Source organism: Pongo abelii, chromosome 11 (assembly GCF_028885655.2).
Source record: "Pongo abelii isolate AG06213 chromosome 11, NHGRI_mPonAbe1-v2.0_pri, whole genome shotgun sequence".
In the NCBI taxonomy this organism is placed as follows: Eukaryota; Metazoa; Chordata; class Mammalia; order Primates; family Hominidae; genus Pongo; species Pongo abelii.
Window position 1 is genome coordinate 68,194,875 of NC_071996.2, and position 25,762 is coordinate 68,220,636.

General features: G+C 37.8%; 1 protein-coding gene across 4 annotated transcripts in view; it reads left to right on the forward strand.

The window, feature by feature from the left end:
* CSRNP3 (cysteine and serine rich nuclear protein 3) overlaps positions 1-25,762 on the forward strand; it is a 217,423-nt gene that overhangs the window by 177,767 nt on the left and 13,894 nt on the right. For all 4 annotated transcript variants that reach the window (XM_054549424.2, XM_054549425.2, XM_002812534.5 and 1 more), the window contains one exon: positions 10,639-10,898. In XM_054549424.2, coding sequence (XP_054405399.1) covers positions 10,639-10,898 — 260 coding nt within the window. The remainder of the gene's footprint in view (positions 1-10,638; positions 10,899-25,762) is intronic.

The following is a 25,762-nucleotide window of genomic DNA, read 5'->3' on the forward strand; positions in this document are numbered from 1 at the left end:
GTGGTTCATAAGGTTTTTTACAAAGGTAATTATTTCTTATAATATTCCTGTGAGGTAGATAAACATAATTCTGAAAATATTAATGGAGAAACTAAGAAATGCAGATGCTCATTAATATAACTTGTATAATGGATTTTAGCAAGTATTAAAATTCAGACTTTAAGTCGATTACATTATTTGACAATTTATTATTTTACAGACATTGGGATAGGAAAATATTTTCTCTAATTTATTAGCAATATGACATGCTTACAAAAAAAAAAAAAACAGCCTTTAAAAATGAAAAGGCAGATACCTCAATAATGTATGTTCCATATGTAAATGTTAATATTGGCCGTGTGGAAATCTTTAAAATTCCCTGGAAAATATTAATGTTATCTAAAAAAATATAGATAGTTGGAAAGAGAAAGGAGCTGATAACATTGATCAAAATTCTGTAAAATGGTTCTCAACAGTAATAACGTCAGGTGCCAGCTAAGTACAGGTAGTCCCTGACTCCTTAATGCTGGTTGGACTTACGTTTTTTGATTTTACAATGGTGAGAAAGCAGTAGGCATTCAGTAGAAATCGTACTTTGAGTACCCATACAACCATTCTGTTTTTCACTTTCAGTACAGTATTCAGTAAATTACATAAGATATTCAATGCTTTGTTATAAATAGGCTTTTCGTTAGATGATTTGGGCCCCTGTAGGCTGATGTAAGGTGTTCAGAGCATGTGTAAGCTAGGCTAGGCTAAGTTATGATGTTCTGTAGGTTAGGTGTATTAAATGTATTTTGACTTACAATATTTTCAACTTACAATGGGTTTCTTGGAAAGTAACCCCATTGAAAGTTAAAAAGGAGCATCTGTGTATTATATAGAACAGGGGGAATAATTCCTAATTTTTGGTCTGCTTTGGTTAGAGCTGAGCAAAATTCAGTGCCTATATTTAGCAAAACATTAATATTACATTGTTTCCAATATTTTGCTCAAGGATTTTAATATATAATTTTTTAAAGTGATTTGTCGTGTAAGAGCAAAATTGAACCGAAAGGAAGACTGATTGTGAAATGTAGAACTGGAACACCAAAATTCATGATGCCTAGTTCTATGAATTTGATTGATTTATTGATGCAAAAGGAAAATCATATATCTAAATTAGAACAAAAATTGGTAGATCACTCAGTGGTACAATTTTACGTATAATTTAATCTAAACTTTTAGTTTAACAATTCACCATCCCCAATATTAATTGCATTTTATGTTGATGGCTAGGGCATTCTGCAGTTACATTACATTTTCAGTGGGTTATTAGTTCTGCATAAGCAGGAGGATCAATGCTAAGTCAATTAGATATAAAAATTATTTATAAAAGATAAAATAATTTTTTAAAAAGTTTTTTTGCTTTCTTGATCTGCAGTCCAATGCTCTACCTTTGAGCTGTACCCCCTCTTAAATTTTTGCTTTTTTAATTTCAAGTTTATAACTTTAAAATATAGTATGTCTTGCTTTTGTCCCAGCAAACAAAGTGCTGTTTTTTGTTGTTGTTTTTTGTAGATTACTCACAAGAATTAGTGGGGAAGAGGAAGGGGTGTCCTTAAAAAATAAAATGTGTGGATGAACAATTGCTAGTTTTGCAAAGTGATCATCTTTTGTGAGTTAATCATATTAATTATTTATGACATGAAGGCTGGAAGGTCAAAGTGTGTGTTAAATTTTCATATGCAGCTTTCAGAATTTACATCAAAATCTTGGGCAGTAAACCTTACTTTTTTCCAACCTGAGAATTTTCAGTAGATGAGTACTCGATCAAACCAAACCAATGAAGTCTAATTCAGCTTGCAGAGAGCTGAACAGCCTGGGCTGTGCCTGTCAAGAGAGACTGGGAGGAGAGCTGGTTCCCTTCATGCATATCTCTTGCTTGCTTGTGTGGACGTAACTGACAGACTGAATGGATGACGACGTGACATGCATGTTCATGATCCAAAACAAAGCTTTAGTCAATCAGCTTCAAGGGTCATCTTTTTATATTATTTCTGTTCTTGCTATTTTGTTCTTGTTGTTTAAATGCATACGCAGTATTTGCACATATCTTGATAGAATACTTATTATGTCACTTAGTCTTATATGAGAGGGTTTTTTTCTTTGTAAACTAGCAATTTAAACAAAAGAGCCTTGTCTTGAATTATTTCACTCAGAAGCTGCAATGCGCAAAAGACTTTATTAGTCTTGAGGGTAATCCATTGTGAATATTTTCAATTTCATATAGGAATGGGAAATATTTACAGCTAAATGGATATGCTACCTAATCCTATCTATGAATTATAAACCTAGTTCTCCTCTACCAAAGGATTGATATCAGAATGACAACTGGTTCTTTTATGTGTCTATCATATTTTATATGGTCTAGTCTACTTGCTGTTTTACTAATACATAAGTTGGTTGGTTGGTTAGAAATAGGGAAGAGTGGCATTTAAGGACTGAGGAGAGACATGCACTACAATTTTAATAGCACTTAGAGCTATTAGTCGTAATACAGGGAACCGAATATATCAGCAAGAAATAGACTTGGACTAAAAATGATGAGCATCACCTAAGTGGAGGCTACTTTTTCTTGATTTTTATCTTTGAATGCTACTTTCATAGTAATAAGTAATAGTAAAAAAGGAAAAAAATAAGACCCCTGACTTGTTGTCCTTTTGGTACATTAAGATACTTTTTTACATTTACTCCCTCTGTTTCAGTTCTGATTATTCTTTTGGGAAGAAAAACAACTTAATTCCAAAACATTGGAAAATTAAAAATATTTCCCTACATCATGCCCATTGTTTAAGGTGGGTTTTTTTTTCTTTTGTTTGTGATTGTTAGTAAGTGTTTTAAACTCTTTATAACTGAATGTAAAATAACAGATCAGCTTATATTACATACTTAAGGTAATTTGGATTTTGTTCATGGTAAGAAAGAAAATAGTCCCAATTAGTCTTTATTTTCATTTTGCCTCTCATTCACCCATGATACTTCTTTAGTATAAGTCTTTTGGAGTTTTATCCACTTAAACAATGTATTACTAAATGCCTTATTTGAGCAAATTAAATTTAAAAAGACGACTGGGGCAAGTATATTCAGGAAACAAGAATGTGACTGGAATAAAAAGGCACAATTAGAACAAGGAAAGATTGCTTTTAATACCAAACTAGACTTCATTTTCAAAGGAATTACTCCTATAGTACTTAGTTGCTAGACCCATTTTTACTTGGTTAAGGTGAGATCATGTAGGTGACACAATTATCAAGAGAAACCAACCTTGGCTATCATGTCAAGTTGGAGAAGCTTCGAGCATATGATCACAGGAAATTTACAGAAGTCATTTGTAAATGTTAAGTTAATCTTAATAACTTCGATCATTGGAAATTGATTTAATATTCAATCTGTTATGCTAATTTCTATACAAAATAATTTCTGATGAAACTGGATCTTCTGTTTTTAAGCTAAGCTTCCTGGTTTTATAACAGATTTAGTCTTGATTTGTTCTTCAAAAGGTAAGAAGCAACACACATATCTTCAGAGCCCCTGATCAATTTGGTCTGTATGATTTAAAAACACAAATGTTCATTGCCCAGGACTTACCAAGAAAAACAAGTTGATTTCGGCAATCTCAGTTTGCTTCTACTAAGTTTCATCTAAATAAATGAATTCAAAACCATAGACTTGCAAATTATCTGGCATTTTCCTTTTGATCAGCTTAAGAGAGATAAGTTTATTATTGACCTTAGACCCAAATGGTAGAATTAATATCTTCCACAATTCTCCTCTCGTTTAACATGAAACTAGACCATAAACTTTCAACCTCCATGTGCCAAAATACATAACTCTGTTCACTGCTTTCTGCCTTTCTAGCAGGACTTTGCTGATAGGGGTTGACATAAAAAACAACTGTACTTAAAGAGGATGACCAGTTCATTGCTCAAGCATTCACTCCAGAGTGGTTGCCCTGTGGTGGAATTGGTAGTCCAGAACCTGGTCTTCAATTTTACAGGCCCAGATATGTGATTGTCTGTGTGCATGCAGAGATGGCCAAACTCAAGTGGAATGATACACTAATAATGTTTAAAATGGCTAAAGCACAAATCAGAAAGCAAATTTGATTATTTTCAATAAGAAATAAAATTGACAAGTCAGGCAGATAATCTGGCAAACTTGAAGATTTATTCCATACCATATAAACAGATTGATTTGTGAGTGTGGAAAGAGAAAAATCGGTTGAATTTTCCTAGAGCCTAGTGTGAATCAGCTGTGATACTTGATGTACTCATCCCCTGTAGGGATCAGAATATTCAGAATATTTATTTTATCAGAGTACTTGCTTCCCTGGATGATACTGCAAACATGCTAAATAATTCTCAGTTTTTGGTTTCCATTTTTAACCTGCTCTTTTCACGAGTTCTTTCTTTATATAATTTATAGTACAGATTATTTTATGTGTCTATATTCTTACCCTGGCATTGTGGATTAGTCAGTTTTCCAATTCTTTTCTCCATTCATTTTGAAAGCTGTTTTTTTTTTTTTTTTTTTTTTTTTTTTTTGAGAAAGAGTTTGCTCTGTCGCCCAGGCTGGAGGGCAAAGGCATGATCTCAGCTCACTGCAACCTCCGCCTCCCGGATTAAAGCGATTCTCCTGCCTCAGCCTCCTGAGTAGCTGGGATTACAGGCACCTGCCACCACGCCCGGCTAATTTTTGTATTTTTAGTAGAGACAGGATTTCACTCTGCTGGCCAGGCTGGTGTTGAACTCCCAACCTCAGGTGATCCGCCTGCCTCGGCCTCTCAAAGTGCTGGGATTACATGTGTGAGCCACTGCGCCCAGCCTGAAAGCATTCTTTTAAGGATAGGTAGCTTCTGGAGATAGTGAATATCAGTAACTGTGTGTTTATTCATTTAATTTATAAAGATCAATATTATCTCTATTATATGTGAACATTTTACAGTAACACCAATATGGCCAGATATGCTGAACATAATGGTGTTCCCAAGACCTGGGCAATGTATATAGTAGTGTCACATTTAGACACTTTTGCTTCAGGCTGGTATTGTGGTTGGGATAAAAGAAAAGGAGCTGAAAGACACTTGAAAAATAGTGTCAAGGCTGGGCACAGTGGCTCACGCCTGTAATCCCAGCATTTTGGGAGGCTGAGGCAGGCGGATCTTGAGGTCAGGAGATTGAGATCATCCTGGCCAACAAGGTGAAACCCCCTCTACTAAAATACAAAGTGTGGTGGTGCACACTTGTAGTCCCAGCTACTCGGGAGGCTGAGGGAGGGGAATCGCTTGAACCCAGGAGGCAGAGGTTGCAGTGAGTTGAGATCGCGCCACTGCACTCTAGCCTGGTAACAGAGCAAGACTCCATCTCAAAAAAAAAAAAAAATGGTGTCAAGTATGAAAACAGACTAATTATTTTTATTCATTTATTTATTTAAACTGGAGTCTCACTCTGTCACCCAGACTGGAGTGCAGTAGTGTAATCTCATCTCCCCACAACCTCTGCCTCCTGGGCTCAAGTGATGATCGTGCCTCAGCCTCCCGACTAGCTGGGACTACAGGCACACACCACCACATCCGGCTAAGTTTTTGTATTTTTGGCAGAGATGGGGTTTCACCATGTTGCTCAGGCTGGTCTCGAGCTCCTGAGCTCAAGGGATCCACCTGCCTCAGCCTCCCAAAATGCTGAGATTACAGGTGTAAGCCACCGCACTGGCCAAAAACAGACTAATTAATTTTCAAAGCTCTCATGAAAGCCACATTTTCCTCCCTCTTTTTCTTGCTCTTGACCTTGTTATAGTAAAGCCAACACTGAACTCTGTAGAGACACAAAGCAGAGCTTCGTCTTCTTGGAAAGGGCACAAATTACTAGGTAGGTATATCAGGGAGGTTTCAGATTCCCTACGGCAGATGTGCTGAGTGAATTTAGTCTGCTTCTCCCGGGCTCAAAGGGCAGAGACTCTTTTTTATGACTTCATTTTGTGATGTTAGTCAAATTGAGGGCTGGAGGCAGGAGATAGCCCATAAAGGCTCATGTTAGTCCTCTGATTCAATCATCAGAAGAGAGACTTGGGTGGCTCTTAACTTCAGGAAAGCCACACTTACAATATCACCTATAAGGCTGATCTTGTAGTATTTTGAAGACTTCCTTTTAAATAGATTCCATAGGCTTTTGAATCATTGTTCTCACAATGCTATGTATAATATGCAAATGCTAAAGTAAACATAAACACATCTTTGAATTATAAACTCTAATAGATAGGAGGAAGCACTATTCCTAATTCCTTTTGACAGTGTCAGCACTGCCAGGGGCCCAGCTGAAGGCCTTCTGCTCCCTGACACTATTGTCGTCTTCAAGGCCTTAGAAAATCACTTCCAAACTCTAGCTTTTAGGAAAAAGGTAATTTGGCTTTTCTGGGAAAGCATGGTGCAATAGATTCATCCAGAAGCGTGAAGAATTCTTATAATCTATAACTGCAGATGGAGATCCAAATACATTTGGAAAGGAAATTTGTTGAGAGTGCCACCAATTGTCTAAAAAGTAAGTAGTAAAATTACCAGAGGTGGCTGGGCACAGTGGCTCACACCTATAATCCCAGAACTTTGGGAAGCCGAGGTGGGTGGATCACCTGAGGTCAGGAGTTCGAGAACAGCCTGGCCAACATGATGAAACCCTGTCTTTACTAAAAATACAAAAATTAGCTGGGCGTGGTGGCAGATACCTGTAATCCCAGCTACTCAGGAGGCTGAGGAAGGAAAATCATTTGAACCCAGGAGGCAGAGCTTGCAGTGAACCGAGATCATGTCACTGCACTCAAATCTGGGCAACAAGAGCAAATCTCTATCACAAAAAAAAAAAAAAAAAAAAAATACCAGAGGTGTGTATAATAATTATTTTAAATGAGTACATTCAAACCTTTTTCCTTATCTATAAATTTATGGTCTTGAACAATAATGCCTTTAGGGCATAATTTTTATGATATCAAGAGCAAAAAAGATAGAAAGTTATCATCACAAAACCAGAAGCTCTAGCCTGCTGTAAGGGGTGATGTATGAGGTTGTCGGATTTGATAGCAGATTACTGGGCAGATTGTTAAATTTGCCTTCTCTAGTGATCTTTTACATTTGACAAATTCTTCCGTGTTTTGAGATGATTTAAACATATGGTTATGAAACAGATCAGAACTTTTAAATCAAAGTTGAAAGTTTTCTTTACTGCCTGGAGTACAGGTGTGTTACAATGAATATATACATAAATAAATGGAAAATTATGCACAAGTTGGAAAGCATTCACTTTCTAGCAGTATCTTCTGGAGAAGCAGAACAATGGAGAAGAGGAAAGTTGGGAAAGCTGAATTTCTGTGCTAAGATCATAATTCTCTTACTCTCTAATCTTCTGAGTCTCTTCATTGTGTCGGAGTTTCTCATCACTGGAAAGGAAGCTCCACACAGGCAGGGATCATCATCTGTGTATTTTATTATTTATTTATTTATTCTTTTTATTTTTTGAGACGCAGTCTCTCTCTGTTGCCCAGGCTGTAATGCAGTGGTGTGATTTCGGCTCACTGCAACCTCCACCTCCCAGGTTCCAGCAATTCTCCTGCCTCAGCCTCCTGAGTAGCTGGGATTACAGGTGTGAGCCACCCTGCCTGTTTACTTTTTGTATTTGTAGTAGAGACAGGATTTCACCATGTTGGCCAGGATGGTCTCGAATTCCTGACCTCAGGTGATCCACCTGTCTTGGCCTCCCAAAGTGTTGGGATTATAGGCGTGAGCCTCACCTGGAATCATCTGTGTTTTTAACTGATGTATCCCAATCATCTAGAAAGCGGCTAGCACATAGTAGGCTCTCAATTTATATTTACTGATTAAACAAATCCATAACATGATATTAATCATAGCAGCCTCTATATATTTGGCTTGAATGTTTCATGGGGGAAAAAATGAGACAAAGGAGCTTGAACCTCCTTGGAAGAAGATTCTTAGCTAAATCCAATTAGAGTCAATTTTTTTCATTGCTTACACAGCCTTCCAAATCAAAATCATCTTGAAGCCAGCAGCAGTTGATGTCTTCCAGAAGTAGTATGATGCCAAATCTCAGCCTTGCTCACCTCCCTTAGTGTGGCCTCAGCTGTATGCTGAAATATGGTAGTGAAAAACTGGGCTCTGAATAACAGATCACAGTTTTTTCATTAGTTATAGGACCTTGGCCATGTTGTTTAACCTTTGATAATTTGATTTCCTAACAATGGGGACATGAGTAACATCAACCAGGGAGTTCTAAGGATAAAATGAGATAATTCATGTAAAGTTCCCCGCATAGTACAGCACATGGGAAACACTCCATAAATGTTAAATTATAGCATTTTGCCATCAGAGGATTTCTTCTCAGTTCATTTTCTTCTGTTCATTTTTCTGCTTGAGCACTTGTATCACTTTCCTTGAGCTGCCATAAAAATGACGACAAACAAGATGACATACAACAGCAGAAATTGCTCACAGTTCCGGAGGCTAGATGACCAAGGTGTTGGCAGGGCCGGGCTCCCTCTGAAACCTTTGGGAAAGGATCTTTCCTTGCACATTTCAGTTTCTGGTAGCCCCCGACATTCTTGGCTTGTGGTGGAGAATCCCCATCTCCACGTCAGTCTTCACATGGTGTTCTTTCTGTGTCTCTTCACATCATCTTCCCTCTACGCGTGTCTGTGTCCAAATTTTAACTTTTATAAACACACCAGTCATCTTGGATAAGGGCCCACCCTGGTGACCTCATTTTAATTTATTTACTTCTGTAAAGTCCCTATTTCCAAAAGAGACTACATTCTGAGGTACTCAGGATTAGGACTTTAGCGTATTTGGGGGAGAGGGACAAAATTCAACCCCTAATAGAAAAGCAGACAGGAAAAAAATAATGAACTGAGAAGAAATCCTCAGCTAGCAAAATAATAGTATGATTCTTTCTTCTCAACTAAGTGTGTCCTTCCTTCCCCAGTGGGGGTGGATCATATAATTTGGCAGCGAATTAGGAGCTTTTAGGTTTAGGCTTACCTGTCTCACTAACCGTCTACATCAAAAAAAGTCACTCAAATTCTACAGACCTGGGTTACTTCAGTGTAAAATGAAGGGGCTGAACCAGATGATTCTACCATGTCTTCTAATTTCAAAAGGCCATGTTTACAAAGTGTGGCCCTCTTCTTCTCAACTACAGTCAGTGTCTACATCTCCTGGATTCTCTGTGCATCTTGATGTTCCTGTAACTAATAATAAAGGCTCCCATCATTACCACAAAAAAATCAATATGTGAGATAATTGATATGTTAATTAGTTTGATTGAGCAGTTTCACAATACATACATATATCAAAGCATCACACTGGGGGTCATAAATATATATAATTTTTATTTGTCAATTAAAAAAATAAGAAGAAGAATAAGTAGTTCTGATATATCTCAGGCAATTTCATTTGTCCCAATGTATACTTGCATTAGAATCCCACTGTTCATAATGCTATTTAATGAGAACACTGGTCTTTTCAAATGAAAGTTTTATTAGATTTAGATTGATAAAATATCTAAATAGTGCCAGTGAGCCTTTTTGTGTGTGTTTTTATTGCTTTTTGAAATTTTCTAAAATTGGTTGACATTTTGTTTTAATGTCAACCACCCTCCACATAGAAATAAGATCTGAGGTATGAGGGTTTGTACTATGTGTCTTTTTTGATTATAGTATGATACAACTCCTGTGAAAGTCATAAAACCAAAATTCAAAGGATTAGAGAAAATGAGAAATTATAGTTGTCCCCGGTTATCTGCAGTTTTGATTTCCCCAGTTTCAATTATCTGTGGTCAAGCACAGTCCAAAAATATTGAATGAAAATATCCTGAAATAAACCATTTTTAGTTTTAAATTGCAGGCTGTTGGGAGTAGTGTGATGAAATCTCACACTGTCCCATTCCCATTCCCCAATGATTTGAATCTTCTCTTTGTCCAGCACATCAGTGCTGTCTATGCTACTGGCCCATTAGTTACATAGTAGCCATCTCGGTTATCAGATCAACTGCCATGGGTATCCCAGTGCTTATGTCCAAGGAACCCTTATTTTACCTAATAATGGCCCCAAAGCACAAGAGTTGTGATGTTAGTATATTATTATAATTGCTTTATTTTACTATTAGCTATTTTAATTAATTTCTTACTGTGCCTTATCTTAGGTATGTATGTATAGGAAAAAACATAGTATATATAGGGCTCAATACTGTCCGTGATTTCAGGCATCCACAGGAGGTCTGAGAACATATCCTCTAAAGATAAGGGGGGACTACTATAAATGCTGCCACAGAGTCACAGACTATTGACAACTTTCCTGAAAGTTTGCTTAGATTATCATTATACTTAAAAGTACAGACAACCATTATACTTAAAAGAAGTCTACTCTGCCGCAGCTAGAAGAAAATTTAAGAAAGAAAATTAGAACTCTATGCCAACTCTGGGATATAACAGTTTTAGAGTGCCCTAGCCAACAAGGGTCGGCCGCAGATAGATTCAAGATCACCAAATGGCATTTTCTTGGCCTTGTCTGAAAACTGCTGCCCCAAGTGTTCACAGGATTGTTTCTTTCTCTTTCAGCTTCCTCCATTCTCAAAAGGGAGAAGCGACTGAGGACAAAGAATGTACATTTTAGTTGTGTCACCGTGTACTACTTCACCAGGAGGCAAGGCTTCACAAGTGTGCCCAGTCAAGGGGGAAGCACCCTGGGGATGTCCAGCCGCCATAACAGCGTGCGTCAGTACACTCTTGGCGAGTTTGCAAGGGAGCAGGAGAGGCTCCACCGAGAGATGTTGAGAGAACACCTTAGGGAGGAAAAACTGAACTCCTTAAAACTAAAGGTAAAAAACAAACTCATTTTCTGCAAAGTCTCATATCCTTACAGCAATTTGATTGAGTTAACCGTTTTCGTATTTATAATCACGAACCAAACTGGGCATTTTACATAAGAGACTGCTTGCTGACATTTTTTTTAAAGCAAAACAATATTGTCTGTTTACTGAAAGCAATGTGAGAAACTTACCTGACATCATTTATTCATTCATTCCACCAATATTTACTATTGAATATTGTGAGATCATATGCCCTGTGCTTGGGCTAGGGCTAGTAGGAGACAAAATAGATGTGGTCCTCTCTCTATAGGAACTTATAGAATAATAGAAAATAAAAATATTAATAAAAGTGCTAAACAAAATAAAAGCACAACTTCATTGAGTGCAATGTAGAAGTGTTGCAAGGTATTATGAAAGTTTATAACAGGGAATTGATGTGGTCAAGGAGGTCAAGGAAAGCTTTCTCAAGGAAGTGAAATGAAAATCTGAAGAGGTGACTAGGCAAAGAGGATTGGCAAGAGCATTTCAGATATCAGGAAAAGCCAGAGCTACTGTATTAGTCTGTTTTCACGCTGCTGATAAAGACACACCTGGGACTAGGTAATTTATAAAGAAAAGGAGGTTTAATGAACTCAGTTCCATATGGCTGGGGAGGCCTCACAATCATGGCGCAAGGCAAAAGGCACTTATTACATGGCGGCAGCAAGAGGGAAAGTGAGAGCCAAGTGAAAAAGGAAACTCCTTATAAAACCATCAGATCTCATGAGACTTATCACTACCATGAGAATGCTATGGGGGAACCGCCCCCATGATTCAATTATCCCCCACTGGGTCCCTCCCACAACACATGGGAATTATGGGAGTTACAATTAAAGATGAGATTTGGATGAGGACACAGCCAAACCATATCAGCTACCTTGTGCCAGGAGGGAGCACAGTGAGTCCACAATGGCTTGTGTGGCTGGAGCAGAGGCAAGAAGAATGAAGTAACATGAAGGAGGCAGGAATGAGGCTTTGTAAACCATATTAAGGTATTTTTTCCTCTTCTTCCTAAGGCCATCAAAAGTCATCAAGAGTTTTAAGCTGAGTTGGAGTGGCAGGATATGATCCAGCTCATGAAATGGTGGGAGAAAAAGTTATGGGTAGGGTAAGTGGTGTTGAGAGGGGATGGAATATATGAAGTTAGACCAGTTAGAAGGCTGTTACCACAGTCCGGGAGAGAGGTGACAGTAGGTTATATTAGACTGATGATGGTAGGGGAGTCGGAGAGAGATGAATAGAGGGAGAAATTTAGCAAACAAAATCAACAGTGTTTAATGACAGGTTGGATTTAGGAGGAAGAGAAGGAGATTGTCAAGAATGACCCCTACATTTCTGGCTTGCAAAACCAAATGGGTTATAGGTGATAATACTGTTTTGCTATGACAAGGAACACAGGAAGGGGAAAGGCTGGGGGTGGGATGTGGATAGTGAGATCGTTTTTGGACATACTGAGTTTGAGGGGCTTTTGAGTTACCAAGACATGTCAGGAAGGTATCCAAGTGGAAAAACTTATTTTTGTGCCACTTTAGAGATTAAATGGAGAGAAATACGACACTGAAAACATCTTTTGTCAACTAAAGACACTCTTCCATTGGATTATCACCTTATCAATTGATAGGAAATATTTTTCTATCATTATCTAATGACAACGAAAATCTTTCTTAGGTAATCCAGGGTACTTAACATAAATGGTCATTTGTTAAATACCTGAAGCACCATAAGCACAGCTGGGTTAGCATTACTTTTAGTTTTCAGAATAAAGTCAGTCAGCAGGGGTGTGATGTGTGTTTCAAAACATCTTGTTTCTGTGTACTTTGCAATGCATGTATGTGCCATGTTCCCAATTGCATGGCAAAGCAGTCACTTAAATTAAGCTGGTTAAAAACTAGCTTAGAGCATGTCTCTTACTTTGGCAGTATTTTTGGCAGGTTTCACTGAAAGTCTCGGGTCTCATTAAAAGTTTTGTCAGTAGAAATCCTTTATTATTGTTGTTGTTGTTTATGCTTGCTCTGCATGTAGCTTAATTTAGTAAAAATTCTCAGATTTGCTTCTCTTCTGAAATCCACCCTCTGCCTTTGTCACCCACAGCAAACCAACTCTACCCTCTACCCAAAGAGTGAAGTCGTTCTCCAAATTCAAGTATTGGTAGCACAATAGTAATGGCTGCCAATTATTAAGTGATTTTATTTGCCAGGTACTTTATGAACATGATTTAATGCAATCCTCAGGAAGACCCAGTGGAATAGGTAAATTATTAGAACATGTTTACAACTGAGAAATAAAAGAAGCACAGAGATGTTAAGTTGGCTCATCCAAATAGAAAACGGATTCTATTATCTTATTACTTCCTATTCTTAAATTAATTGATTAGCTACTATAGGTGTTGAGAAAGACAATCTTTGTACCTTTGGGGAGTCATCCTGTCTGGGGTTTGGTACTGTGTGCAGTGGTTTTTAACAGCTGGGGGACTGACATGCTGTCTGAGAACCAAAAGATTTATTGTGGTGAACTTTGAGGCACGTGGTACATGTGATGAATGTTAGGGGAAGCCACAAACCTACAGCAACCTTCTCCCATGTGCTATGTACTATAATTTGTATCCAGCTATTTCCATACATTTTTTAAACAAACTGAATGAGAAAAGAAGGAGCAAAAAGACCACTCTATTACTAATTTGTTTTTTAAAATTCTGCTTAGTGTTGGATGTTGGAGAGGCAATCATCTGAGCAAGTGTCAGGTATCGGTTTGTTACTGGTAAGTGAAAACACAGTTTTCCCCTTTGATGAAATGTAAACAAAAGGCATTTGGTTATCATCACTACTTCCAAATAAATGCCAACCTAAAAGATAATGAGATTTTGAGGTGATCCAATCTTAACCTCACTCTGCTTAAAGTATTCAGAAACACATGTCACACAAAGCTAAAAGATCACAGCAATGTGAACCAGCTTTTTAAAACTCTGAGGAGAACTAATGGAGAAAAACTTGTGTATATTTTCATTGTAATTCCTCTATGAACTTTTATGATTTTTAAAATATTATTGACTATGGTTTAGCTATCCAAAGCCAGCTACCCCAAAACATAGCTATTCAAAAATTTCATTCTGATACTTGAAATTTCACTTTTAATGTGGTATTTGTTTGAAATATAAACACCTCTGGTGTAAGTAACAAAATATAGATGCCCCTCAATTTGCAGTGGAATTATCTCCTGGTAAACCCATTGTAAATTTAAAATATCATTGAGCTGAAAAATGCGTTTAATACACCTAACCTACTGAACATTATGGCTTAACCTAGCCCACCTTAAACATGCTCAGAACACTTACATTGGCCTACCGGAGAGGAAGATCATCTGGCCACACAGTTTGCCATAGGGTAGCAGTTGTTCATCCTCATGATTGCATGGCTGACAGAGCAGTCCCAATACCCTGCATCATGCAAGGATGTTGCTAACCCAGCAAAAGATCAAAATTCAAAATTCAAAGCCTAGTTTCTACTGAATGTATATTGCTTTTGCACCATCATAAAATCATGAAAAGCCAAACCATCATAAACCAGGGACCTTCTGTAAATGTGGCTAAATTGATTTCATTATTTTAACTGGGGCAGCAGAAGGGTCATTGGTATGGAAGAGCATTCCAAAAAGAAAAGTAAGACTTGTTAAAGACAAACTTTGCTCACTGTGAGTTGGCCTGAGTTGGTCCTTTGTGAGTGGCAGTGAATTGCCTGCTGAATAAGGAGTGAGGAAAGGCAGCATCTGACAAGACAGACATTTTCCAAAGCCATCATTACGGAGACACGTAATACACCATGGGAAGCTCATTGAACTCAGAGCTAGATAGTTTTCCTTCTACTTCTTTGAGAACCAACAGCCCCAAAACAGGAAGAAGCTCCTCTTTCCACTGTGCCTCTGTATCTTTCCAGGGTGTCTTTGCTGAGTTCCAAATAGAGAACACGTTTATATAATGGCACCTCTCATAATGGGGCTTTAATAGAGAAATATGAGAAAAAGAAATACATGCATATACACTTCTAGACATTATAATACATCTATAGATGTTATAATACATCTATAGATGTTATTTTGGAAACAAAATAAAGATGTTATTTTGAAAACAAAATAAAAATAGAAATGTATGTTTTGATCATAAAATTGCTCCTAATTTAGTAATTCATCTTCCAATCAAGTTATGGTTTTAGATATATCAAAAAATAATATGTAAGTATTACCTTAGTAGAACAAATCCAATTCTATTTGGGGGAGTTCAAGTGTGTCTTTTTTTGTTAGTGGTGCTGGTCTTTCAAACATTGTCTATAAACAACTAATAGAGAAAGCTGATTGAATAAAATGCATTTCTAGAAGAAATAAGTAGCTTTAGATTTCTAAATTACAGAGCACAGTTTTTCTTCTCTGTCAAGCCAATTCAAACATGTCGTACTCTTCACAGTAATCAATGCAGTCATCTTAATACTATAAACTTTTCCAAATTAAGTGCTTAGATTTCATCATCTGCACCACATTGTTGAACAATTACATTAGCCTTTATTCCAATTCACATGTATCTGTAAAATGCATTAGGCAGCCATTTGTATGTTTTAAAGAACATTGGTGTTCCAATTGCCTCTAGGTTCTATCATACTGGATTCTACTACCTTGTTCTAAGAAATTTAATTTAGCTTTGACAGCTTTGGCTTGCCTTTTTATTTTTTCAACCCAAGTTGTTCCCCTTATTTCTGAGATCCAAGGGTCTATCTTCATTCTTCCTGCCATTTCTAATTGCTTTTCAGAATTATGTACTTTTCTCAATTTTTCAGTCATATGTTCCTTGAGTAATGAGTGGCTGTTACTTGTCCTCCTTCCCTCCTTTAAAAAACAAACAAAAAAAGTTGGCAGATGGTAACTCTTCCTTTAATGATTAACCTTTAAAAAAACTCTACATAAATTTTTTTCATCCCAAATCTCAGATTTATGACTGTGCTTTACCCATTTAGTGACCTACCAATGGGATATTATAATTCTCCACTTCACCTCCAGCCCTTCTCTTTGTATCTCCTCAAAAGTCTTATGATTTATCTTCCAGATACAGGCCTTAAATGCCCTGATAGATAGAAGAGATTAGAGGCTTTTGAGAAACAGTTGAACTATATCAATCATCAACATTTTTGGATGTGTCATTAACTATTTCCCCATACTCTGATTCTTTATTAGATGTGTCAGAACCTGCTGGTCATGATATATTTGAACTCCACTTATCCTTACAGAATTTCTGTTAGATTGTAGAGATTATGCCACAGTATACTTAGTGTCAGGGCTTCCAGAATGCATCCCCAAATGGAGGCCCACTTTAACATCAAATGGAAAACTTTGATGTGCCAAATACCTGCTCTGTCACATACACAACCTATTTTGACAGAGAAAATAAACCTAAACAAAGTGATGGAGACTGAAAGGGTGGGCTGCAGCCCTGGGCAAATGCAGTACATTTAAGAATATGTTCTTTCAAAATATTGTTGGTGTTTTAGTTTAAATGGAACAACTAAGCATATGTAATCAAATCTTTAGTTTCTTTCTCTGCAACAACCATTGGACTGTTAATTTAGGGAAGTCAATTGCACTGATTCTCCTGATTAAAATGTGGGGTATATTCAGTGATGTGCTGGAGCCAGCTTGTTAAAGTTGCTCACTAAAGTGGATTGTGTACTTCTCTTCCCAACGGTAGCTTGAAATCAGCTATGATGGATGTATTTAAACCATGAAATTTGGCAAACATGACAAATTAGAATTTTTTTCCAGAGTGTCAGTTGTTAAATATTTACTAGCATGCTACTAGATCCGTCTGGCTTATTAGCTACCACTGAAAGAAGTGATGTTGGTCTAAATCAGAGGGTAGGAGAAAAAAATTTGAGAGGAAATTTTCATATGTCTTATATGTTGATACGATCATCATCCCTCCTGGTGACTGTGTGGTAATATGTATTCCAAGGTCCTATTGTGACTTCAGGTTGTTGAAATTCTCATAAGCTAACAAAACAACCAAACATTCCTAGTGCTTTGAGGGTATAATTAAATTGGTTCCAGTTTGCCACCTGCAATTAACAGCTAATGAGCTAAAGAACTATATTATAAGATGTGACTCAATATCCAAATTATATACATATTTTCCTTTAGTTTTCCAGAGACCTTATAGACTAGGTCACTGTCCAACTTATACCACAAAACCAGGAATTTATTGTATTAAAAACATATCCTATGCTTTCTAGCCTCTTATTGAGAAACTCTGGTGATCCAGAGCACACAACTTTTTGAAATAGCCCATTTCATTTTGCAGCTTTAATTGTTAGAAAGCTCTTCCTTACATTGAGCAACCTGCTGCCATGTGATTGCAAACTTTTGACCCAAATTATGCCCCGTAAGTACACAGAGTAAATCTTCCCTATTTTCCGAATTCTGGCTGTTTGAAATCAATGGTGATGGACTTGCAAATATTTGAAGAAAGCTTGTGGGCTCTATATGTTTCTGTTCTGTAGCATTAAACATCCTTGGTTCTTTCCACTGATCCTCCTGGGTCATGGCTTTTAGGCTCTTTGTTGCCCTGGTTTCCTTCCTCTGGATACAGTGCTATTTATGTCTCCTTCATAATATGGTACTTGATCTCGACATGGTGCTCCAGGAATATGTTACGTTATCTTCTTCCAAGTTCTGGATGTTCTTTCCATAGAATACACTAAGGATATAGTGGCTTTTGGACTGTGATCAATTTTTTTTTGTTCTTAGTAAGCTGGTGGTAAGCAAAAAACAAACAATAAATAAATAAACTAAACGAAACAAAAAACAAGCAAACAAAACTCAAGTCTTCTAAGCCAACTCTGCATTATGATATAAATCAAAATTTTGTAACATCTCCATGGCAAAAGCCCTCTTTAGTGCTAGACATGGCCTGTAGAGAGTGATCAATAAGGTTTTGTTACATTTAATTTCAATAAACTTGGTCTTGTCATCTGTAGATGTGGTAAGCTTGCCTTTTAGGTCTTCATCCAAGTTATGAACTTAAAACTGCATTTAACAAAACAGGGCCAAGTTTAGGATATTCTCTCAAGGTAGCTATCCTCAAGAGTAAAAGGAGAAGCACCCCACCATGACCCCCACGGAGAAACATTGCCAGAGTGAGCCACTGCTACTGATAGGATGTATAGATGCCATATCCTTCATTCCTGGCCTCCTTGGTGGTACAAAAGAGGCTGAGCATCACTGGTCTTAGAGGCATTTTTACTGCTCAGCTAACTAAAAAGTCATATATCCAACCATATTCTTATTAATCAGATTACATTCCATTTTCCACATGAAGAGCATAAGAAATTCTGTCAGAGTGAAAGAATGGGAAATTCTCAGAACTATATTCTCGTCTTAGAGACAAAATAAGAAATTCTCTGGCCGGGCAGGGTGGCTCACACCTGTAATCCCAGCACTTTGGGAGGCAGAGGCTGGAGAATTGCTGGAGGCCGGGAGTTAAAGACCAGCCTGGGCAACATAGTGAGACCCCTTCTCTACAAAATAATTTAAAATTTAGCTGGGCAGTTGCATGTGCCTGTAGTCCCAGCTACTTGGAAGGTTGTGATGAGAGCATCACTTGGGCCCTGGAGTTCAAGGTTGCAGTGAGCTATGATTGTGCCATTGTACTGTAGCCTGGGTCCCAGGTGACAGAGTGAGATTCTGAGAAAAGAAAGAAAGAGAGAGAGAGAGAGAGAAAGGAAGGAAGGAAAGAAGGAGAGAGAGAGAAAGAAAGAAAGAAACAGAGAGAGAGAGAAAGAAAAAAGAAACAGAGAGAGAGAGAAAGGAAGGAAAGAAGGAAGGAAGGAAGGAAGGAAAAAGAAATTTTCAGGACTAGAGCACTGGTTTTCCAACTGTGATCCATGGGGTCTGAGATTAGGGGCCAGAGCAGAAAGCCTAAGATGCAGATCTCATTTTCACTTTTATCTTCCATATGTTAAGGTTCTGCATGGAATTTTAATTGAAAAATGGACACTTTCCCTGTAGTAAACTTAGGCAATAGTCTAATAATTACTGCTCTTTTTTGTCACATGTACAGAGACCATCTTTTTAAGTATTTTTTTCTAGAATATTGTTATTCAGAACTAGCTTTTTAAAAAAAAAATTTGTTCCCACTTTGATTATCTTGTAATTCTTTACTCCATGACTCTTCAAAACTGCTAGACTGCACAACCATAACTTCAAGCTTTTTCATTGCCTTAAAGCATAAATTTTCTGGGCCTGGAGATTCTTCCATAAAACAGCAGAGTCCTCTTTCACTGTCTCCTCACCTCCTTTTTGCTTTAAATCCTTCCTGACATGCCTGTTCTCGCATTTTTGGTTTGAAGGTTTTTCTTTTTGAAAAAGACTGTGGAATCTGAATAGGAAGTAAATAATTCTGCTTTGTGACTTTGTACCTAGCCTTCCTTTTCATGTCTATTCTCTCTTCCTCCCCACCACTTCAATAACTTGCACATATATTTTGTGCTCCTACCACATTATATCATATTTATTTCACGGTCATCTCCCCCAGCAGGCTGGAACCTCCTTATATGGCAGAACTATTGTACATCTATAAACCTCCATACCTAGTACAGTGCTTGGCAATATACCATAGTGACTAAGGATATTCATTTATTCATTTTAAAAATGTATTAATCAACTTACTATGGGACTGGCAATTATCAAGGTGCAAAGGATACACTGGTAAACAAGACAGGTGTCATCTCTGCTCTCAACATGCTCACAGTATGATAGGCGAGATAAACATTAAATCAATCACCAAAGCTAATATAGTTTTACAACACTAGACCACAGGCTATACAGATTTCTCAGGCCAGGATAAATAAGTTAAAAGTCAGCTGAGAAAATCAAAATAGTAATACATTAGCTCAACCAACTTCAATCAGCTTTATCTGATGTCCTCTCCATTAGAAAGGCCACCTCCACATGCCCAAAAAGTAGGACCCAAAGGAAATACTAACTGGGGAGATGTTGTATCTTTGGTTTGCTCTCTGTTTTCTTCTTTCCTGAGCTCTTGCTTTCTGTGTCTGAATCATATCCTTTCTTTTTTTTTTTTTTTTTTTCTGAGACAGAGTCTCGCTGTCGCCCAGCCTGGAGAGCAGTGGTGTGATCTCAGATCACTGCAACCTCCACCTCCCAGATTCAAGCAATTCCCTTGCCACAGCTTACCAAATAGCCAGGACTACAGGTGCCTGCCACCAATCCTGGCTAGGTTTTGTATTTTTAGTAGAGACAGGATTTCACCATGTTGGCCAGTCTGGTCTTGAACTCCTGAGCTCGCTATCTGCCCGCCTCAGCCTCCCAAAGTGCTGGGATTACAGGCATGAGCCACCACGCCCAGCCAATATCCTTTGTTTCTGAGTGAGCTATTTCTAGGGAAGCTTATTCTGCTCTTTTGTCTCTTGCCCCACAGCACTGAGATCAGCTCTTAGAGTGTACTGCAACGTTATCTTTTTTTGTTTCCTTTTGTTCAGTTTTTCTACCATTGCTCTTAAGAATTTTTACTCCAACTGGTCTTGAAAGCATGGCTCAAGCTTTGGAGTCACATAAACCTAAATTTGATCATCAGCATCATCACTAAATGGCTATTTAGCTAGACTTTGGCAAATTATATTCTCTGAGCTTCAATTTTCTCAACTACAAAAAAATTTTACTTTATAAGATTGTCATGCAAATTAGGTGAGATAATTTATATACAGTATGGACCTTAATGGCTAGTATTTACTATATGGCAGCTTAGATCATTCTCAACATCATCATCTTTATTATAATATGCAGTAATCAGTGTCTGTGAAGTTGAATTAGTTTTTCACATTCTTGTTTCTGGAAATCACTCTCTTTTTCACACGTGTGAATAATTCAGTAAAGACCAGAAAATTTTGTTAGTAAACATAACTTTTAAGTGCTAAAAAGAAGTGTTTTTATTTTTGTTTTTTGTTTTATTTTGTTTTGCCTTGGCATTTTAGTCAATCTATACTTTTAGTATTGTTTCCCTCTTCTAATCATTTTATTAGTTGAATTGAATTAGGTGTTTGGGGGCCCTTGATGGCACCAAAAATTTCATCTCCTTAAAATTTATGGAAGAACTCATTCACAACATGATATGGTAAAAACAAAACAAAAAGTTGAGCCTTGATTTTTATTTGGGATCCCTATATTTGACTCAAAGCTGTCTGAGCATCATTCCACTGATTCTGACAGTAATGTGTCTCATCCCTCAGGTGTGATTAGATGGGCAAAATGATTTATTCTATAGGGCTTTGGGAATGGTTTTCTCACAGTTATCAGTGCATACAAATCTGTAAAATTAAGATATTTGGTTTCCATCTGTCAAAAAAAAGTTATAGTGGTTTTATTTGTAGTGAGTCTGAACAAGTTTACACGGTGGCTTAAGAACTAAGTCCGTCTTAAGTGTCATCATTGAAACAAAGCAAGCATACACATGTGTGCATGCATGCCCACTCACACATGTCCACCCCACACATATATACACACAGGGGCCTTGACCTGGAGATACTAACAGTACAACATAGATACATGCATACAGAGATAGGATAAACATAAAATAAAAATGATTAAGTCAAATCATAAATTAAGTCAGTATTCATCACCTGTAAACTAGCTAAGCCAAATGGCAAAGAAGAATTTCTCTCTGAATAACTGCTATGTATCTACTTTTAGCTCTTCAATTATGGACCAAGACAGGGAGTGATCCCATACAAGTTCAATCATCTGGATAATTTATAGGTCAATGACTGTATCATGCTCTGTCGTATCTCAGCCCTTTGAAACTATTCTTGCTCAGCATGGAATGCCTTCTGTCACCACTGTTCATTTAACTGCTACTCTATTTTCAGATTTGAATATTGAAGTCTTCCCACTTCACCCCACTGCCAGCCCCACCTGTAGGTGCCTCTCCTACATAACCCTCAAATGCCCCATGTTCACCCTAAGCTAGGAAATCCTTATGAACTGGGTTAAAATTATTAGACTCCTTGTCTCTTTACTCCAGTTCATTGGGATCAAGGGCTGTATGTTGTGCACCAGTACACCCAATGCCTGATTCCAAATAATCATAAAAGACTGTTCAGTACCTGTTAAGTGTATTAAAAGAATAGATATATGTAATTATTATTACTTTTAAGAGCACAAGCTGTAGAGTCACATAGTAGGGTCGTAACTTGGTGCACATCCTCATTACTTGCAATCTTGGGCAAATTATTTAACATTCCTGTGCCTCATTTTTCTCATGAGTTAAATGAATACAATGATAGTATTTGCCTCATGAGATGTATATGATCCTAAATGAGCTAATGCAGGTACAGTGTTTAGAACAGTGCCTGGCACACAGATCCAAAAGCTGTTATTAATATTATGTCATATCTGCTTCTACCACTTCTTTAACCCCCACCTGCAATTTCTCTTTCTTTCACACTCAAGAAAACACAGAAATAAAAACAGATTTAAGAGTCAAGGCTATTTGGTAATCTCTTTAAATCACATTTTTTGCAGACTTCCTTTGAGCTCTTGGGGAAGCAACATTATTTTTTTGGAAAGAAAAAGAAAACACTACAGGAGAAATGATCCAAGTCCCAGATTGGTGGTATCTACTTGAGAAGAGAGCATTCATTTGAAAGTGCTGGTTATCCTATCAACAGAATAGCTTTTAGACACATTATGTTTAATTCCATGTTAAATTCCCAGCTTTGCCTTAAGTACCATAGAAAACTCATAATCTATCTGTGAGATATAAAGAAAAGCATACTGAAAGAGGAGTCAGGAAATTGGGCTCTGTAAGTATGTCTTAGAGAAGTTACAATTAATTTAAGCTTCATTAATGCATGAAATAAGGATGTTGCATTTGACTAACTAAAGTCTGAACATTTAATGATTCTATTTGAGATAGGAAAAAAAGATATTTAAAGGTAGCATCATGTCAAGAGGAAAAAAATGGACAAAATGAATATTGCTGTGAATGAAGATGGGTTGTATTAATAAAGAAAAAGAGGTTTAACGGACTCACAGTTCCATTTGGCTGGGAGGCCTCTCAATCATGGCAGAAGGTCAAAGGCATATCTTACAAAGGCACATGGAAGCTGTCAAGGCTTGGGGCTTGCACCCTCTGAAGCCATGCCCCGAGCTGTAACTTCACCCCTTTTAGCCATGGCTGGAGCAGCTGAGACACAAGACACCACATCCCTAGGCTGGACATAGCAGGGGGGCCCTGGGCCAGGCCCAGGAAACCATTTTTTCCTCCTAGGCCTCTGGGACTGTAATGGGAGGGGCTGCTGTGAAGGTCTCCAACATGCCCTGGAGACATTTTCCCCACTGTCTTGGTGATTAACATTCAGCTCTTTGTTACTTGTGCAAATTTCCGCGTCAGGCTTGATTTCTCCCCAGGAAATGGGTTTTTCTCTTCTATTGCATTGTCAGGCTGCACATTTTTCAAACTTTTATGCTCCGCTTCCTCTTGAATGTTTTGCCACTTTGAAATTTCTTCCACTAGATAACCCAAATCATCTCTCTCAAGTTCAAAGTTCCACATATCTCTAAAGCAGGGGAAAAAATCCACCAGCCTCTTTGTTAAAGCACAGCAAGAGTCACCTTTGCTCCAGTTCCCAACAGGTTCCTCATCTTCATCTCAGCCCACCTCAGCCTGAACTTAATTGTCCATATCACTATCAGTATTTTGGTCAAAGCCATTCAACAAGTTTCTAGGAAATTCCAAACTTTCCCACATTTTCCTGTCTTCTGAGCCCTCCACATCTCTAGGAAGTTCCAAACTTTCCCACATTTTTTTGTCTTCTTCTGAGCTCTCCAAACTGTTCCAACCTCTGCCTATTACCCAATTCCAAAGTTGCTTCCACATTTTCGGGTATCTTTACATCATCACCCTACTCCTGGTACCAGTTTACTGTATTAGTCTGTTCTCATGCTGTTGGCAAAGACATATCTGAGACTGGGTAATTTATAAAGAAAAAGAGGTTTAACAGACTCACAGTTCCACATGGCTGAGGAGGCCTCACAATCATGGCAGAAGATGAAAGGCACATCTTACATGGCAGCAGGTGAATAGGGAATGAGAACCAAGCTAAAAGGGTTTCCCCTTATGAAACCATCAGGTCTCATGAGACTTATTCACTATGGTGAGAAAAGTATGGGAAAAACCACCCCCATGATTCAATTATTTCCTACTGGGTCCCTCCCACAACATGTAGGAATTATGGGAGCTACATTTGGTTGGGGACACAGCCAAACCATATCATGCATCATGGAGGAAAGGAGTCAGCAAGAGTAAGTGAGGCAATCCTGGCTGACTGCCTCCATTTATTTGCAGTAGCTCTTGAGAGGGTAATTGATGTGAGTGGGTGGACAAAATTAGGGAGCTCATTGACTTTTCCCCCTAAAATGCATTTGGAAATAGTCTATGTAGTGCTCTGATTTTAAAGAGCATTTGAACTCAGTAATTTTGGCCTGATTTTTAAAGAAGCAAATGGGCACAGACTGGAAGAAAAGACTGGGGAAGGACTTCAAGGGGATAGCAGGGAATAGGAATATGTCTCGAAGGCTACACACCAAACCAGAAACTGTGAGGAGGAGAGGATAAGCCAGCAACTAGCCTAAGCTAGAGTATCTCCAGTCTTTATTAGAAATGATAGAGATGATATTGAGATGATGAAGAGAAAACCCTGCCAGCTCACTTCAATGTTAATGTCAGATTTTGAAAATCTAGATTAGAAAACTTATAGTTTATTGAGCAAGAGTGAAACAGTATGTAGTTCTTTTAGATTTTTTTTTTTTTTTTTTTTTTTGAGACAGGGCATCACTCTGTCACTCAGGCTATGTTATAATGGCGCGATCTTGGCTCACTGCAACCTTTGCCTCCCAGGTTCAAGAGATTCTCGTGCCTCAGCCACATGAGCAGCTGTGATTACAGGTGTACCCCTCCATGCCTGGCTAATTTTTGTATTTTTAGTAGAGATGTGGTTTTGCCATGTTGCCCAGGCTGGTCTCAAACTCCTGACCTCAAGTGATCTGCCTGCCTCCATCTCCCAAAGTGCTGTGATTACAGGCATGAGCCACTGCAGTTGGCCAGATTCTTAATTAAATTTTTATTTTGAAATGAAATTCCTTATTGTAATTTTAGTATGTGGGAATAAGAGATGCAAATTTTACTTCTAAGGGCACTTATATTTGGAGTAAACTGAATCTGCAGTTCATATGACATACAGTTGTTTGTTTTTTAATTCTTAAGCACCAATTGGTTATTCATGTTGCCCTAAAAATTTTGATATGTTTTTAAACGTTTGCTAAATTCTTACATGTTGACTTTTAGATTTCATATATTATCTGATAACAACCATTTTTAAAAATTAGGCTGATAATAACCATTTTAAAAAAAGAGAGGTGGCTCATGCCTGTAATCCCAGCACTTTGGGAGGCCAAGGTAGGTGGATCACCTGAGGTCAGGAGTTTGAGACCAGCCTGACCAACAGGGTGAAACCCCATCTCCACTGAAAATACAAAAATTAGCTGGCCATGGTGAAAGGCGCCTGTAATCCCAGCTACTCAGGAGGCTGAGGCAGGAGAATCACTTGAACCTGGGAGGCTGGGGTTGCAACTAGCTGAGATTGTGCCATTGCACTCCAGCCTGGGAAACAGAGCTAGACTCCATCTCAAAAAAAATAGTAAACATAAAATAAAATAAAAATAAAAATAAATCAATCTCTGTTGATATAAAATGTAGATTTTATTTTTGTAATGTTACCAACTGCACA